Source organism: Salmo salar, chromosome ssa19, assembly GCF_905237065.1.
Source record: "Salmo salar chromosome ssa19, Ssal_v3.1, whole genome shotgun sequence".
NCBI classification, from domain to species: Eukaryota; Metazoa; Chordata; class Actinopteri; order Salmoniformes; family Salmonidae; genus Salmo; species Salmo salar.
This window is the reverse complement of record NC_059460.1, coordinates 36,993,527-37,010,981: the sequence shown is the minus strand read 5'-3', so window position 1 is coordinate 37,010,981 and position 17,455 is coordinate 36,993,527. Positions and strand designations below refer to the sequence as shown.

The following is a 17,455-nucleotide window of genomic DNA, read 5'->3' as shown; positions in this document are numbered from 1 at the left end:
TTTGGGTGAATGTTTCCTGACACCAAAAAGCAGCAGAATAATAAAACACCTCGATTTGTTTCTTCCTAAAAATCTTTCTGCACTTAGATGATTTAAAATAAATCAAAACTACAGTCATCTGATACAACAAACACAGTTTTTAGCCAGACCAAACCCTGTTGATGAGAAAGTTTTATGACCATGTCACAGTAGGAGTCAAATGGTAACACAATCAGATCCCTCTGAAAGATGATAATTACTATACCATCAGTCAAAGTAGGGTTTAGCGGTATCTCTGGTGTAAGGAGATGAGATTGTTTTTTTATTGTTTAGACTACACAATGAGCCATAACCCATGTAGGCAGCAATTAAAACCATTTGTACAAAAACACCAATTTTAACCACTGAATCTCTAACAATTCACTAAAACAAAAATAAAACAATATTAAAATATACTGAGTCACTCTTTCGAAACCTTAAATTCCCTAAAAGCATTTCAGCTGTAGCCTACAGGTCTAGTAGACTTAGAAACCAAGTGAGTGCCCAAGTATTGTTGTGACAGGGATTTCACCAAGTGTGTGGTTCTGGTCAATGCACCCAGTCGCCTTGCAGTAGGCTGCCGCACAGTGAGGCAGCAGCGGGCCCAGTAGACTGGCCAATCACCGGTGGCGAGTCCACACAGCAGGGGTATCCTGGGCTAGTTAGCCCAGCGCATCTAGACGTTATGTCACAGCGCAGATACCGACCTCCGGCTTCCACCACACAGCACAACAAGGCAGCAGAGGAGGCAGAAGTCTACAGTAGAATGGCGAAACACAGTTGAAAAACCTGACCGGTGAGGATTATCCAAAGCTAGTCGGCCCAACGTGTCTAGACCGTCAGTCACAGCGCAAATGTATCATCTCTTGGCTTTCAGGGAGGGCACCACACCGGCTGTATCTCCTCCTGTAGAAACCAGCAGATGTCACTGCTTGGTTTACTAGCGAATTTAACCCTTTGATCCTGTAGGATTTTAGATTTTACCTGATATTTAATGACAACTTTCGCAGCCTATAACGGTTTTGCTAAGTAATAAATTATTTGAACATTTAACCAAACAAACAGTTTGACACAACATGCTCAGCGAAACTGCCCTGCCGCCATCTTGATCTGTCATGAATAGATTAGAGACCAGTCTATCATCACCATGATGAATAGATTAGAGACCAGTCTATCATCAACATGATGAATAGATTAGAGCCCAGTCTATCATCAACATGAATAGATTAGAGACCAGTCTATCATCAACATTAATAGATTAGAGTTCAGTCTATCATCAACATGATGAATAGATTAGAGGCCAGTCTATCAACAACATGAATAGATTAGAGGCCAGTCTATCATCAACATGAATAGATTAGAGACCAGTCTATCATCAACATGATGAATAGATTAGAGGCCAGTCTATCAACAACATGAATAGATTAGAGACCAGTCTATCATCAACATAATGAATAGATTAGAGACCAGTCTATCATCAACATGAATAGATTAGAGACCAGTCTATCATCAACATAATGAATAGATTAGAGACCAGTCTATCATCAACATAATGAATAGATTAGAGGCCAGTCTATCATCAACATAATGAATAGATTAGAGACCAGTCTATCATTAACATGAATAGATTAGAGTCCAGTCTATCATCAACATGAATAGATTAGAGACCAGTCAAACATCATCATGATGAATAGATTAGAGGCCAGTCTATCATCAACATGATGAATAGATTAGAGACCAGTCTATCATCAACATGAATAGATTAGAGGACAGTCTATCAACATAATGAATAGATTAGAGTCCAGTCTATCATCAACATGAATAGATTAGAGGCCAGTCTATCATCAACATGAATAGATTAGAGGCCAGTCTATCATCAACATGAATAGATTAGAGACCAGTCTATCATTAACATGAATAGATTAGAGACCAGTCTATCATTAACATGAATAGATTAGAGCCCAGTCTATCATCAACATGAATAGATTAGAGACCAGTCTATCATCAACATGAATAGATTAGAGCCCAGTCTATCATCAACATGAATAGATTAGAGACCAGTCTATCATCAACATGAATAGATTAGAGGCCAGTCTATCATCAACATGAATAGATTAGAGGCCAGTCTATCATCAACATGATGAATAGATTAGAGGCCAGTCTATCATCAACATGATGAATAGATTAGAGGCCAGTCTATCATCAACATGAATAGATTAGAGACCAGTCTATCATCAACATTAATAGATTAGAGACCAGTCTATCATTAACATGAATAGATTAGAGCCCAGTCTATCATCAACATAATGAATAGATTAGAGGCCAGTCTATCATCAACATGAATAGATTAGAGACCAGTCTATCATCAACATGAATAGATTAGAGATCAGTCTATCATTAACATGAATAGATTAGAGCCCAGTCTATCATCAACATAATGAATAGATTAGAGGCCAGTCTATCAACAACATGAATAGATTAGAGGCCAGTCTATCATCAACATGAATAGATTAGAGACCAGTCTATCATCAACATGAATAGATTAGAGCCCAGTCTATCATCAACATGAATAGATTAGAGACCAGTCTATCATCAACATGAATAGATTAGAGGCCAGTCTATCATCAACATGAATAGATTAGAGGCCAGTCTATCATCAACATGATGAATAGATTAGAGGCCAGTCTATCATCAACATGATGAATAGATTAGAGGCCAGTCTATCATCAATATAATGAATAGATTAGAGGCCAGTCTATCAACATAATGAATAGATTAGAGTCCAGTCTATCATTAACATGAATAGATTAGAGACCAGTCTATCATCAACATGAATAGATTAGAGACCAGTCTATCATTAACATGAATAGATTAGAGCCCAGTCTATCATCAACATAATGAATAGATTAGAGGCCAGTCTATCATCAACATGAATAGATTAGAGACCAGTCTATCATCAACATGAATAGATTAGAGATCAGTCTATCATTAACATGAATAGATTAGAGCCCAGTCTATCATCAACATAATGAATAGATTAGAGGCCAGTCTATCAACAACATGAATAGATTAGAGGCCAGTCTATCATCAACATAATGAATAGATTAGAGACCAGTCTATCATCAACATGAATAGATTAGAGACCAGTCTATCATCAACATGATGAATAGATTAGAGACGAGTCTATCATCAACATGAATAGATTAGAGACCAGTCTATCAACAACATGAATAGATTAGAGCCAGTGTAACATATCACCATGATGCGTACAGACATGTTTCACAGGTTAATTTGAAAATAATGTTTTTTTATACTGTTATAGCATCACATTTTGACCCCACAGTTTATTGTTCATCTCTGACTATGTTGAAGAACTGTGCACACAAAAATGTGTGTGTGTGTGTGTGTGTGTGTGTGTGTGTGTAGCTGAAGTCATACTGCACTGAGCTAACATTTGATCTGTCCTTCTTCCAAGCTCCTTTAAACAGTACGGAGCAGGAATACTATATCTCACACACACACACGCACACACACACCTGCACACACACACACACACACACGCCTGCACACACACACACACACACACACACACACACACACACACACACACACACACACACACACACACACACACACACACACACACACACACACACACAGGTTGATGTTAATTATCATGAGTCTTCCCCTTAACCAGGCCAGCTGTAAAGTCAACATTTTCTATATTGTAAAAATTAATGAATAGAAAAAAAGTGCTTTTTGGTCTTAATTTAAAGTTAGGGTTAGGATTAGGGGTTAGGGTTAGGATTCGGCATTAGGGTTAGTGTTAGGGTTAGGATTAGACGTTAGGGTTAGGCATTAGGGTTAGGCGTTAGGGTTAGGCATTAGGGTTAGTGTTAGGGTTAGGATTAGGCGTTAGGGTTAGGCATCAGGGTTAGGGTTAGGGTTAGGCGTTAGGCGTTAGGGTTAGGCATTAGAGTTAGGGTTAGGGTTAGGCATTAGGGTTAGGCGTTAGGGTTAGGGGTTAGGGGTTAGGGTTAGTGTTAGGGGTTAGGCGTTAGGGTTAGTTATTAGAGTTAGGGTTAGGCATTAGGGTTATGCTTTAGGGTTAGGGGTTAGGAGTTAGGGTTAGGGTTAGGGGTTAGGAGTTAGGGTTAGGGTTAGGGGTTAGGGTTAATTTGCCACAGTCAGTCAGTAACACTCTTTCTCTCTTTACTGCACAGACAGTACAGGGCTGGCAGTACAGTACCTCTGAAAGTAGTGCAGACAAAAGGTCCCCAGTAGCAGGCTGGTCCCCAGGCTGGACTCCGTGTGGTTGGCTGTGGTAGTCATCATCATCAGTGGCACCAGGAGAGAGGGGAGCTCCTGGAGGAACCAGGCCAGTCTAGCAGGCACCATCCTGGGCATGGAGGAGTAGGAGGAGGACAGCCCCAAGTCCAGGTAGCGTCCGTAGGGGGCCTGGGTCAGACGCACCAGGTGGCTCACTCCCACCAGGAATAGCACACAGCTCAGGGTGTTGATTAGGTTGTCCCAACACTGCATCGTCAGGGTCAGAGCTCTGCCTTTCGTCTCAGTGCCGACAAGGTCCTAAAAATGACGAGTGGTTCGCACACAAAATGTTTTTTGTTTTTTTTGTATATTCTTTCTTGCTTTTTACAGCAGGAAAATAACACAGATGTGTCGGTGTGTTTGTCACCTCCTTCGGTGTGTCAGGGTTAACGAGGATCACAGGCAGTGAGGCAGATCAATCTCCCTCTCTCAGGGTTAACCAGTCTGCCCAACTCCTCCCCAGAGGAAGCAGCACCACACCAGTCCTCTTTCTGCTGAACTGAAACACCACAATATTTCCAGATCCTTCCTCTGTGTGTGTCTGTTGACTCATGTCATGTTGAGGTCTTGTGAAGGTGTTCATTGTGGGGGGGGGGGTCATAGAGTCATAGAGTACCAGTCAAAAGCTTGGACACACCTACTCATTCAAGGGTTTTTCTTTATTTTTACTATTTTCTACATTGTAGAATAATAGTGAAGACATCAAAACTAGGAAATAACACATATTGAATCATGTAGTAAGCAAAAAAGTTTTAAACAAATACAAATATATTTTAAACTTAAGATTCTTCAAATAGCCTTGATGACAGCTTTGCACACTCTTGGCATTCTCTCAACCAGCTTCATGAGGTAGTCACGTGGAATGCATTTCAATTAACAGGTGTGCATTCTTAAAAGTTAATTTGTGGAATTTCTTTCCTTCTTAATGCGTTTGAGTCAGTCAGTTGTGTTGTAAGAAGGTAAGGGGGTATACAGAAGATAGCCCTATTTGGTAAAATACCAAGTCCATATTATGACAAGAACAGCTCAAATAAGCAAAGATAATTGACAGTCCATCATTACTTTAAGACATGAAGGTCAGTCAATCCATACAATTTTAAGAACTTTGAAAGTTTCTTCAAGTGCAGTCGCAAAAACCATCAAACGCTATGATGAAACTGGCTCTCATGAGAACCGCAGCACGAAAGGAAGACCCAGAGTTACCTCTGCTGCAGAGGATAAGTTCATTACAGTTAACTGCACCTCAGAAATTGCAGCCCAAATAAATGCTTCACAGAGGTCAAGTAACAGACACATCTCAACATCATCTGTTCAGAGGAGACTGTGTGAATCAGGTCTTCATGGTCGAATTGCTGCAAAGAAACCACTATTAATGGACACCAATAAGAAGAAGAGACTTGCTTGGGACAAGAAACCCGAGAAATGGACATTAGACCGGTGGAAATTTGTCCAAATTGGAGATTTTTGGTGTCTTTGTGAGACGCGGTGTGGGTGAACGGATGATCTCTGCATGTGTATTTCCCACTGTAAAGCATGGAGGAGGAGGTGTTATGGTGTGTGGGTGCTTTGCTGGTGACACTGTCTGTGATTTATTTAGAAGGCAAGGCACACTTAACCAGCATGGCTACCATAGCATTCTGCAGCGATATGCCATCCCATCTGGTTTTGGCTTAGTGAGCCACAGGGAAGACAATGTCTTCCCTGTGGCTGTGGCTGTGGCTCTGTGGCTCAGTTGGTAGAGCATGGTGTTTGCAACGCCAGCATGGTGTGTGCAATGCCAGGGTTGTGGGTTCGATTCCCACAGGGGGCCAGTACAAAAACAAAATGCATTAAATGAAATGTATGTATTCACTACTGTAAGTCGCTCTGGATAAGAGCGTCTGCTAAATGACTAAAATGTAAAATGACTCAACACACCTCCAGGATGTGTAAGGGCTATTTTACCAAGAAGGAGTGTTATGGAGTGCTGCATCAGATGACCTGGCCTCCACAATCCCCCGACCTCAAAAATGTTTAGATGATTTGGGATGAGTCGGACTGCAGAGTGAAGGAAAATCAGCCAACAAGTGCTGACACATATGTGGGAACTCCTTCAAGACAGTTGGAAAAGCATTCCAGGTAAAGCTGGTTGAGAGAATGCCAATATTGTGCAAAGCTGTCATCAAGGCAAAGGGTGGCTACTTTGAAGAAACTCAAATATAAAATACATTTTGATTTGTTTAACCATTTTTGGTTACTGCATGATTCCATATGTGCTATTTCAAAGTTTTGATGTCTTCACTATTATTCTACAATGTAAAACATAGTAAAAATAAAGAAAAAGCCTTGAATGAGTAGGTGTTCTAAAACGTTTGGTAGTGTATAGATCAGTTTGGAGTACAGTCATATGAAAAAGTTTGGGCACCCCTCTGAGGCTGCATAATAATTTACTCTGTCGTCACAGAAAATGATCACAGTGGCATGCCATTCATTTTCTAATAAAAGCTGAGTACTGGGGTATTGTCCAGACAAAGATGTTTAGTGTAGCAATATTAAGTTGTATGAAATTAAATCAGATGTGAAAAATAGGCTATGCAAAAATGTGGGCACCCTTGTCATTCTGTTGATTTGAATACCTGTAACTACTTAGCACTGATTAATTGGAACACACAATTGGTTTGGTGAGCTCATTAAGCCTTGGACTTCATAGACAAGTGCATCCAATCATGAGAAAAGGTATTTAAGTTGGCCAATTGCATGTTGTTGTTCTCTTTGACTCTCCTCTGAAGAGTGGCAACATCGGGGCCTCAAAACAACTCTCAAATGACCTGAAAACAAAGATTGTTCAACATTATGGTTTAGAGGAAGGCTACAAAAAGCTATCGCAGAGATGTAAGCTGTCAGTGTCCACTGTGAGGAACATAGTGAGGAAATGGAAGACCACAGGCACAGTTCTTGTTAAGGCCAGAAGTGGCAGGCCAAGTAAAATATCGGTGAGGCAAAGACGAAGGATGGTGAGAACGGTCAAAACAGCCCACAGACCACCTCCAAAGACCTACAACATCATCTTGCTGCAGATGGTGTCACTGTGCATCGTTCAACAATTCAGCGCACATTGCACAAGGAGAAGCTGTATGGGAGAGTGATGCGGAAGAAGCCTTTTCTGCACACACGCCACAAACAGAGTCGCTTGAGGTATGCAAACGCACATTTGGACAAGCCAGCTTCATTTTGGAATAAGGTGCTGTGGATTGATGAAACAAAGATTGAGTTATTTGGTCATAACACGGGACGTTATGCATGGCGGCAAAAGAACACAGCGTTCCAAGAAAAACACTTGCTACCCACAGTATAATTTGGTGGGGGTTCCATCATGCTGTGGGGCTGTGTGGTCAGTGCCGGTACTGGGAATCTTGTTCAAGTTGAGGGTCGCATGGATTCCACTCAATATCAGCAGATTCTTGGGAATAATGTTGAAGAATCAGTCACAAAGTTGAAGTTACGCTGGGGCTGGATATTTCAACAAGACAACGACCCAAAACACTGCTCAAAATCTACCCAGGCATTTATGCAGAGGAACAAGTACAATGTTCTGGAATGGCCATCCCAGTCCCCAGACCTGAATATCATTGAGAATCTGTGGGATGATTTGAAGCGGGCTGTCCATGCTCGGCAACCATCAAACCTAACTGAACTGGAGATGTTTTGTTAGGAGGAATGGTCCAAAATACCTTCATCCAGAATCCACACACTCATTAGAGGCTATAGGAAGCGTCTAGAGGCTGTTATTTTAGCAAAAGGAGGCTCTACTAAATATTGATGTGATTTTTCTATTGGGGTGCCCAAATTTATGCACCTGTCTAATTTTGTTTTGATGCATATTGCACATTTTCTGTTAAATCAATAAACCTCATTTCACTAGTGAAATATTACTGTGTCCATCAGTTATTTTATAGATCAAAATGAAATTGCTGATCCAAACACCCAATTATTTATAAATGGAAATCATGGAAATTGTCAGGGGTGCCCAAACTTTTTCATACGACTGTATATGCTATAAATGTGAATGTGTACCTTGTGAAAGTGTAGCTTTATTAAAAGGGCAGTCTGCACTTTCTACATTCATTTTTGGGAATAGGGTGCCATTTGGGACTCACACAGAGTGATTGTAGTACAGAGCCCCTAATAAAACTAAATGATCCTTCCCCAATGGAGTTCCATATTGACTGGGACTTGTTAATGGCAGGTGTCCCTTTCCATCCAGAAAGCTTTATGTATGTCGTGAAAACAGTGCTAATGTAGCTGACATCCAGAAAGCTTTATGTATGTCGTGAAAACAATGCTAATGTTGCTGACATCCAGAAAGCTTTATGTATGTCGTGAAAACAATGCTAATGTTGCTGACATCCAGAAAGCTTTATGTATGTCCTGAAAACAATGCTAATGTTGCTGACATCCAGAACGCTTTATGTATGTCCTGAAAACAGTACTAATGTAGCTGACATCCAGAAAGCTTTATGTATGTCGTGAAAACAGTGCTAATGTTGCTGACATCCAGAAAGCTTTATGTATGTCCTGAAAACAGTACTAATGTTGCTGACATCCAGAAAGCTTTATGTATGTCGTGAAAACAATGCTAATGTAGCTGACATCCAGAAAGCTTTATGTATGTCGTGAAAACAATGCTAATGTAGCTGACATCCAGAAAGCTTTATGTATGTCGTGAAAACAATGCTAATGTTGCTGACATCCAGAAAGCTTTATGTATGTCCTGAAAACAGTACTAATGTAGCTGACATCCAGAAAGCTTTATGTATGTCGTGAAAACAGTGCTAATGTTGCTGACATCCAGAAAGCTTTATGTATGTCCTGAAAAAAGAGCTAATGTAGCTGACGTCACAGTGCTTGCTTAGCCGTTCCACTTCCTTCCTCTCCAGCTCACAGTAAGACTAGATCCCGGGACCTCTGCCTCACAAACACAGGGGACCGTCCTTACTAAAACGTTCTAACCAGTTGCGGTACCGAAGAGGATTGGACTCGGCAGCCTAAGTGGAGACATTTCAGGCTGAGGAGTGAGTTTCACAAAGTCCCATCTGCTATATTAACATCATTCTCTGTCTGGATATGTAGAATGGATGGAATATGTAAGAGTTTCAACAGTCTGCCAAACAGAATTCACATCCCAAATGGCACCCTATTCCCTATAGGGGTAAAATATAGGGATAGTGTAGTGCACTATATAGGGTGCCATTTGGGATGCATGCACAGGACAAAATGACAGGAACCGTCCTCTATCTCTACCAGCATCTCTAAATGGGGTCATTATCTCTCTCACTCTACCAGATTTTTTAAATGGGGTCAGTCTCTCTATAAATATACAAGCTTCTCTAAATGGGGTCAGTCTCTCTATAAATATACAAGCTTCTCTAAATGGGGTCAGTCTCTCTATAAATATACAAGCTTCTCTAAATGGGGTCAGTCTCTCTATAAATATACAAGCTTCTCTAAATGGGGTCAGTCTCTCTCTAAATGTACCAGCTTCTCTAAATGGGGCCAGCCTCTCTCTAACCATACCAGCTTCTCTAAATGGGGCCAGCCTCTCTCTAACAATACCAGCTTTTCTAAATGGGGTCAGTCTCTCTCTATAACTCTACCAGCTTCTCTAAATGGGGTCAGTCTCTCTATAACTCTACCAGCTTCTCTAAATGGGGTCAGTCTCTCTCTAACTCTACCAGCTTCTCTAAATGGGGTCAGTCTCTCTCTAAATGTACCAGCTTCTCTAAATGGGGCCAGCCTCTCTCTAACCATACCAGCTTCTCTAAATGGGGCCAGCCTCTCTCTAACCATACCAGCTTCTCTAAATGGGGTCAGTCTCTCTCTAACTCTACCAGCTTCTCTAAATGGGGTCAGTCTCTCTATAACTCTACCAGCTTCTCTAAATGGGGTCAGTCTCTCTCTAACTCTACCAGCTTCTCTTAATGGGGTCAGTCTCTCTCTAAATATACCATCTTCTCTAAATGGGGTCAGTCTCTCTCTAACTCTACCAGCTTTTCTAAATGGGGTCAGTCTCTCTCTAACTCTACCAGCTTCTCTAAATGGGGTCAGTCTCTCTCTAACCATACCAGCTTCTCTAAATGGGGTCAGTCTCCCTCTAACTCTACCAGCTTCTCTAAATGGGATCAGTCTCTCTCTAAATATACCAGCTTCTCTAAAAGGGGTCAGTCTCTCTCTAACCCTACCAGCTTCTCTAAATGGGGTCAGTCTCCCTCTAACTCTACCAGCTTCTCTAAATGGGTCAGTCTCTCTCTAAATATACCAGCTTTTCTAAATGGGTCAGTCTCTATACAACTATACCAACTTCTCTAAAAGTAGTCAGTCTCTCTCTAACTCTACCAGCTTCTCTAAATGGGTCAGTCTCTCTCTAAATATACCAGCTTTTCTAAATGGGTCAGTCTCTATACAACTATACCAAGTTCTCTAAAAGTAGTCAGTCTCTCTCTAACCATACCAGCTTGACCCATTACTATCCAGACGAGCCCAAAGGCTAGCCAATACCATTGACCCATTACTATCCAGACTAGCCCAAAGGCTAGCCAATACCAATGACCCATTACAATCCAGACGAGCCCAAAGGCTAGCCAATACCATTGACCCATTACTATCCAGACAAGCCACAAAGGCTAGCCAATACCATTGACCCATTACTATCCAGACTAGCCCAAAGGCTAGCCAATACCATTGACCCATTACTATCCAGACTAGCCCAAAGGCTAACCAATACCATTGACCCATTACAATCCAGACTAGCCCAAAGGCTAGCCAATACCACTGACCCATTATAATCCAGAGTTGCCCAACTAGCCAATACCACTGACCTATTAGGCCTACAATCCAGAATACTTAGCGCTGTGAGGATGTTGATTAAATAAACTCTAAACATATTCTCCTTATTGATTACATAAAAAATTCACTATATACCGCTGTTATAGCATGTTACCATCTCTCCCATCCATATACCACTGTTATAGCATGTTACCATCTCTCCCATCCATATACCACTGTTATACCATGTTACCATCTCTCCCATCCATATACCACTGTTATACCATGTTACCATCTCTCCCATCCATATACCACTGTTATAGCATGTTACAATCTCTCCCATCCATATACCACTGTTATAGCATGTTACCATCTCTCCCATCCATATACCACTGTTATACCATGTTACCATCTCTCCCATCCATATACCACTGTTATACCATGTTACCATCTCTCCCATCCATATACCACTGTTATACCATGTTACCATCTCTCCCATCCATATACCAGTGTTATACCATGTTACCATCTCTCCCATCCATATACCACTGTCATACCATGTTACCATCGCATAGCATGGTATAGTGGGAAAATAACAGTGTGTTAGCTGTGACATAATACATCTAATTCATATTCTCCAGGCGAGTGAGTAGCTGCAGACAGAAAGGCAGACAGGCAAATGGGCAGTCAGAGAGGCAAACGGGCAGGCAGACAGGCAAACGGGCAGGCAGACAGGCAAACGGGCAGGCAGACAGGCTTAGGGCACACAGGCAAACGGTCAGGCAGACAAAAAAGGCAGACAGACAGGCAGGCAAGCAGATGTGTTTTCCTCTAAACGACAACCATCCTGTCTCTCTGCTTACAACTCACTTTATTCCTGAGCAGCTGTGCTGTTCTGATAGAGTCCAGGCTGTGCTGTTCTGATGGAGTCCAGGCTGTGCTGTTCTGATGGAGTCCAGGTCCAGCGTTTTGAATCAATCCTTTAGTTTCCCACCCCTAGGTCCCCCTGGACTGGTCCCCATAATCCCCTTCATAGAATCCCATTCAGGGAAAGTAACCCAGAAACCAACCCTCCAGCCTTCCTGACCTAACCTGCCCTCTGCAGTCCACACTGTCAAGCTGCTATGATTAAAACATTACATTACAGAGGAGTGCACTAGTCTGGTCCCCTTGATTCCATACAGAGAGCCTCAAATAAGTTGTCTTCAAGGGATCAACAATAAAATTACATTCTATTCTATTCCAAGTCCAGCCTGACTTTCCTAACATGTGCTCTATCCTCCAGTCCTCAATCTCTTTCATTATATTACATCAAATGAAATCCAATTTTATTTATCACATACACGTGTTTATCAGATGTTATTGTGGGTGTAGAGAAACGCTTATGTTTCTAGCTCTAACAGTACAGTAATATCTAACAATGCACACAAATCTAAAGTAAAGGAATGGAATATATAAATATTGGGCGAGCAATGTCAGAGCAGCATAGACTAAGATACAGTAGAATAGGATAGAATACAGTATATACATGTGAGATGAGTAATGCAAAATATGTAAACGTTATTAAAGTGACTAGTGTTCCATTATTAAAGTGACCAGTGATTTAAAGTCTATGTATGTAGGGCAGCAGCCTCTAATGTGCTAGTGATGGCTATTTAACAGTCTGATGGCCTTGAGAAAGAAGCTGTTTTTCAGTCTCTCAGTCCCAGCTTTGAAGAACCTGTACTGACCTCACCTTCTGGATGATAGTGGGGTGAACAGGCAGGTGGCTCGGGTGGTTGTTATCCTTGATGATCTTGTTGGCCTTCCTGTGATATTGGGTGCTGTAGGTGTCCTGGAGGGCTGGTAGTTTTCCCCCGGTGATGTGTTGGGCAGACCGCACCACCCTCTGGAGAGCCCTGCGGTTGTGGGCGGTGCAGTTGCCGTACCAGGCGTTGATACAGCTCAACAGGATGCTCTCAATTGTGCATCTATAAAAGTTTGTCAGGGTTTTAGGTACCAAGTGAAATTACTTCAGCCTCCTGAGGTTGAAGAGGCGCTGTTGCGCCTTCTTCACCACACTGTCGGTGTGGGTGGACCATTTTAGTTTGTCGTAGATATGTACGCCGAGGAACTTGAAGCTTTCCACCGACTCCACTGCGGTCCCGTCAATGTGGATAGGACTATTTGGGAGGTATCCAGGGTTTTCACTTTTGTTTTTGTGGCTAATCCTGACTTTGAGAAGTAAACATGAATAGAACTGGGACAGAACATCCTGTCTTACCGATGTTTGGCCCATAGGAAGTAGCTGCTCTTTCTTACCGATGTTTGGCCCATAGGAAGTAGCTGCTCTTTCTTACCGATGTTTGGCCCATAGGAAGTAGCTGCTCTTTCTTACCGATGTTTGGCCCACAGGAAGTAGCTGCTCTTTCTTAACGATGTTTGGCCCACAGGAAGTAGCTGCTCTTTCTTACCGATGTTTGGCCCACAGGAAGTAGCTGCTCTTGTTGACTTTGATGTGCTTATCAATGCTCAAACATATTTTTCCCCACCTATCAATAAAATAATTTTAGAAAGTAATTTGAAAGTTTTACTGTGTGTGAACTTTCAAATGCATCCTGTTATTATTTAATGTATAATGTGATAGGTATTTTATGACCGGTTATCCTGATTTGAACTCAGAGTTGGCAAAAGTTACCTCGCTAACCATACGTTTGCAATATAATTTAGTCAGCGTTTCAAATGATGCCCTATATAGTGCATTACTTATGAGCCCTGGTCAATAGTGCACTATATAGGGAATAGGGTGCCGTTTGGAATGCACCCTTAAAGAAGAGAGGAGGGCCAGGGAATGCTCATGTCATGTGGAGTGGAACAGGTGAACCCAACAGCAGACTCAGACGAGGACACTGGGATGAAGTAACCAAGGTATTTATTAAAACACGAGGGGAAGGTTGAATGCAGGTCAGGGGAAGCTCGGGCGGGTTGCTGGAAACCAGGTGCGGAGGCTGAGGCTGGAGCGAGAGGTGTGTGGGCGCAGGGTAAGCAGGTCCGGAGGGGAATCCAGGACAGAGTAGCAGGATGATGAGACGTGGAACTGGAGACGGACCAGAGTCAGAGCGGGCAGAACTGTAGCGGACAGGAGAGGAAAACAGTGTCAGGCAAGGTAAAACTGGCACCAAAGGCACACCCGGCTAGAACCATGGACTGACTGGGCAGAGATTATCATCTGGCAGTGTGGAAGTGGTAGACCTGAGTATATGTAGAAGTCTTGATTAAGGAACAGGTTGCAGCTGGTGGGGATCTGCTCTGACTCCAGCATACCTGGCAGGAGCAGATGTGACAGCTCAGATGAAAACAAAAACACACAAGCAGTGTTGAGAGAAGTTACTCTGAACATATAGTTGACCAAAGCTACCAATTTACTTCACACTGGTGGAAGTTAAGCTACACTAAAGCCGTCCTTAAGAATATATCTAACTGAAGTTACTTTGAAAAAAAAAAACAGTTCACCTCATCAAACTACTTTGTAATGAATCTGAAATGTCATAGACTCTCTTCACTTTGGAGTCAGATGTTAAAAGAATGTGCAATGTAGCCTATTAGACAAAAAATGGGAATGAACTACTGAAAACACTACAAAGATTTGAGTTTAGTTCAACTACTGCCAAGCTACTGTAGTTAAATTACTAGTTGAACTACAGCGTAGTTCACTACTCCATAACACTGCATACAAATGAACAAATAGTCGAGAGGGAGAGAAACAGAACACATCATCTGGTAAAGGACAGCCTTTGGGTGGTGGAATGTATCACCATGGCACAGATTGTTTCCCTTCACGCCAGAAAAACAGTTTTCCCAGCCCTGCACAGCCTTTAGGTGGTGGAATGTCTCACCATGGTACAGATTGTTTCCCTTCACGCCAGAGAAACAGTTTTCCCAGCCCTGCACAGCCTTTAGGTGGTGGAATGTCTCACCATGGCACAGATTGTTTCTCTTCACACTAGAGAAACAGTTTTCCCAGCCCTGCACAGCCTTTAGGTGGTGGAATGTCTCACCATGGCACAGATTGTTTCCCTTCACTCCAGAGCACCAGTTTTCCCAGCCCTGCACAGCCTTTAGGTGGTGGAATGTCTCACCATGGCACAGATTGTTTCCCTTCACTCCAGAGCACCAGTTTTCCCAGCCCTGCATGATCCTTCATACTCCCATCAGAGTACCAAGACAGAGACTATTTTCCAGGCAGTACTGGTCCCAGGAAGACCAAGAACCAGCACAGAATGCTACTCTATCAACAAGCCTGCGTACTGAATAGCACCCTATATAGTGTCCTATTGGCCCTTATACTGCACTAAATAGGAAATAGGTTGCCGTTTCAGACACTACAGGAGAGTGATCTTCAGCCACCCCTACATTTGACCTGACTGTACTTTTTAGCGAGGTAACTTTGGCCAACTCTTGAGTTCAAATCAGGATAACCGGCCATACGAAAGTGTCTCACCTTTCAGCCAGGTACGTTTCTATGGCAACAAATCGTTCAGAACTAACCTGCTCCGTGGCAGACTGACTCAGGGCTAACTCCACTTACCCTGACTGAAATGACTCAGCTGCGAGTTGAGGACCAATGAAAAATCAGATTCCCTCCATCTCGCAATGATTGCATCATCGTCCCTTTCATTTGAGGAAGTTAACTAATAATATTTTATTAATCAAATGTTTTTAAAATAATGTTTTTAAAAATAGTCATATTAAAATACCCATCACATTATACATTAAGTAATAACAGAATGCATTTGAAAGTTCACACACAGTAAAACTTTTTAATTACTTTATAAAATGATTTTATTGATAGGTGGGGGAAAAAGGTGTTTGTGCATTGATAAGCGCATCAAAGACGTCATTCACGATACGTAATAAAAGAAAAACGCCACTTCTAACAGCCTGTTTCACAGCATAGCCTGCTGAATTTTTTATTTATTTAGCCTTTATTTAACCAGGTAAAACCCATTGAAGTTAAAAAACCTTTTTTTTTGCGAGGGCGACCTGGCAAAAAGGCAAAACAGGGGAATAGAAGCCGTGTCCATAAAACATTACAGAAAAATACCAAATAAACACAAAAGACAAAGTGGCACAAGTTAAAGATACAATAGAAGATTAGAAAAAACTGTAGTTATCACAAACAGTGTTGTAGGTCAGAGTGTTACAAACAGACAAGGACACTAACTCCCCTAACTTTATAATCTTCTGAAGCATGTTCGAGGATGAGGGGGCATTATGGGAAAAAATGTTTTCCCCCCCATCTCAGTTCTAACCTTAGGAACAGAGATACAAAGGGAGTTGTCTCATCAATGCTTTGTACACCAAAGTGTACCAGTGCTTTAACCTCCTGGTGGAGAGAGAGGTCCGTTGTACCATAGCATACAAATCACAGTGATCAAATCAAATCAAATGTTATTACTCCCATGCGCCGAATACAACAGGTGTAGACAGACCTGACAGTGAAATGCCGAATACAACAGGTGTAGACAGACCTGACAGTGAAATGCCGAATACAACAGGTGTAGACAGACCTGACAGTGAAATGCCGAATACAACAGGTGTAGACAGACCTTACAGTGAAATGCCGAATACAACAGGTGTAGACAGACCTGACAGTGAAATGCCGAATACAACAGGTGTAGACAGACCTTACAGTGAAATGCCGAATACAACAGGTGTAGGTAGACCTTACAGTGAAACGCTTACTTACGAGCCCCTAACTAACAATGCAGTTTAAAACAAATATGGATAAGAATAAGAAATAACAAGTAATTAAAGAGCAGCAGTAAAATAACAATAGCGAGACTATAAACAGGGGAGTAACGGTACAGAGTCAATGTGCGGGGGCACCAGTTAGTTGAGGTGTGACTATGCATAGATGATAACAACAGAGTGTAGCAGCGGTGTAAGAAAATGTGAGGGGGGCAATGCAAATAGTCTGGGTAGCCATTTGATTATCTGTTCGGGAGTCTTATGGCTTGGGGGTAGAAGTTGTTTAGAAGCCTCTTGGACCTAGACTTTGCGCTCCGGTACCACTTGCCATGCGATAGCAGAGAGAACAGTCTATGACTAGGATGGCTGGAGTCTTTGACAGTTTTTAGGTACTTCCTCTGACAGCGCCTGTTATAGAGGTCCTGGATGGCAGGAAGCTTGGCCCCAGTAATGTACTGGGCCGTTCGCACTGCCCTCTGTAGTGCCTTGCGGTCAGAGGCAGAGCAGTTGCCATACCAGGCAGTGATGCAACCAGTCAGGATGCTCTCGATGGTGCAGCTGTAAAACCTTTTGAGGA

At 42.1% G+C, this 17,455-nt stretch overlaps 1 protein-coding gene and 1 long non-coding RNA gene across 2 annotated transcripts in view; both read right to left on the bottom strand.

Annotated features, from left to right (window-relative positions):
• LOC106590888 (3-oxo-5-alpha-steroid 4-dehydrogenase 2) overlaps positions 1-4,616 on the bottom strand; it is a 65,295-nt gene extending 60,679 nt beyond the window's left edge. Inside the window, exon 1 of the mRNA XM_045702276.1 lies at positions 4,268-4,616. Within this exon, the coding sequence (XP_045558232.1) occupies positions 4,268-4,560 (293 nt within the window). The 5' untranslated portion in view covers positions 4,561-4,616. The remainder of the gene's footprint in view (positions 1-4,267) is intronic.
• Positions 4,617-14,042: 9,426 nt separating this feature from the next.
• LOC106595208 (uncharacterized) lies at positions 14,043-15,783 on the bottom strand. The gene is made up of 2 exons (XR_001326350.2): positions 14,380-15,783; positions 14,043-14,256 (listed from the first exon to the last, which is right to left on the bottom strand). It is a non-coding gene; the product is annotated as an uncharacterized lncRNA (long non-coding RNA).
• Positions 15,784-17,455: the final 1,672 nt, after the last annotated feature.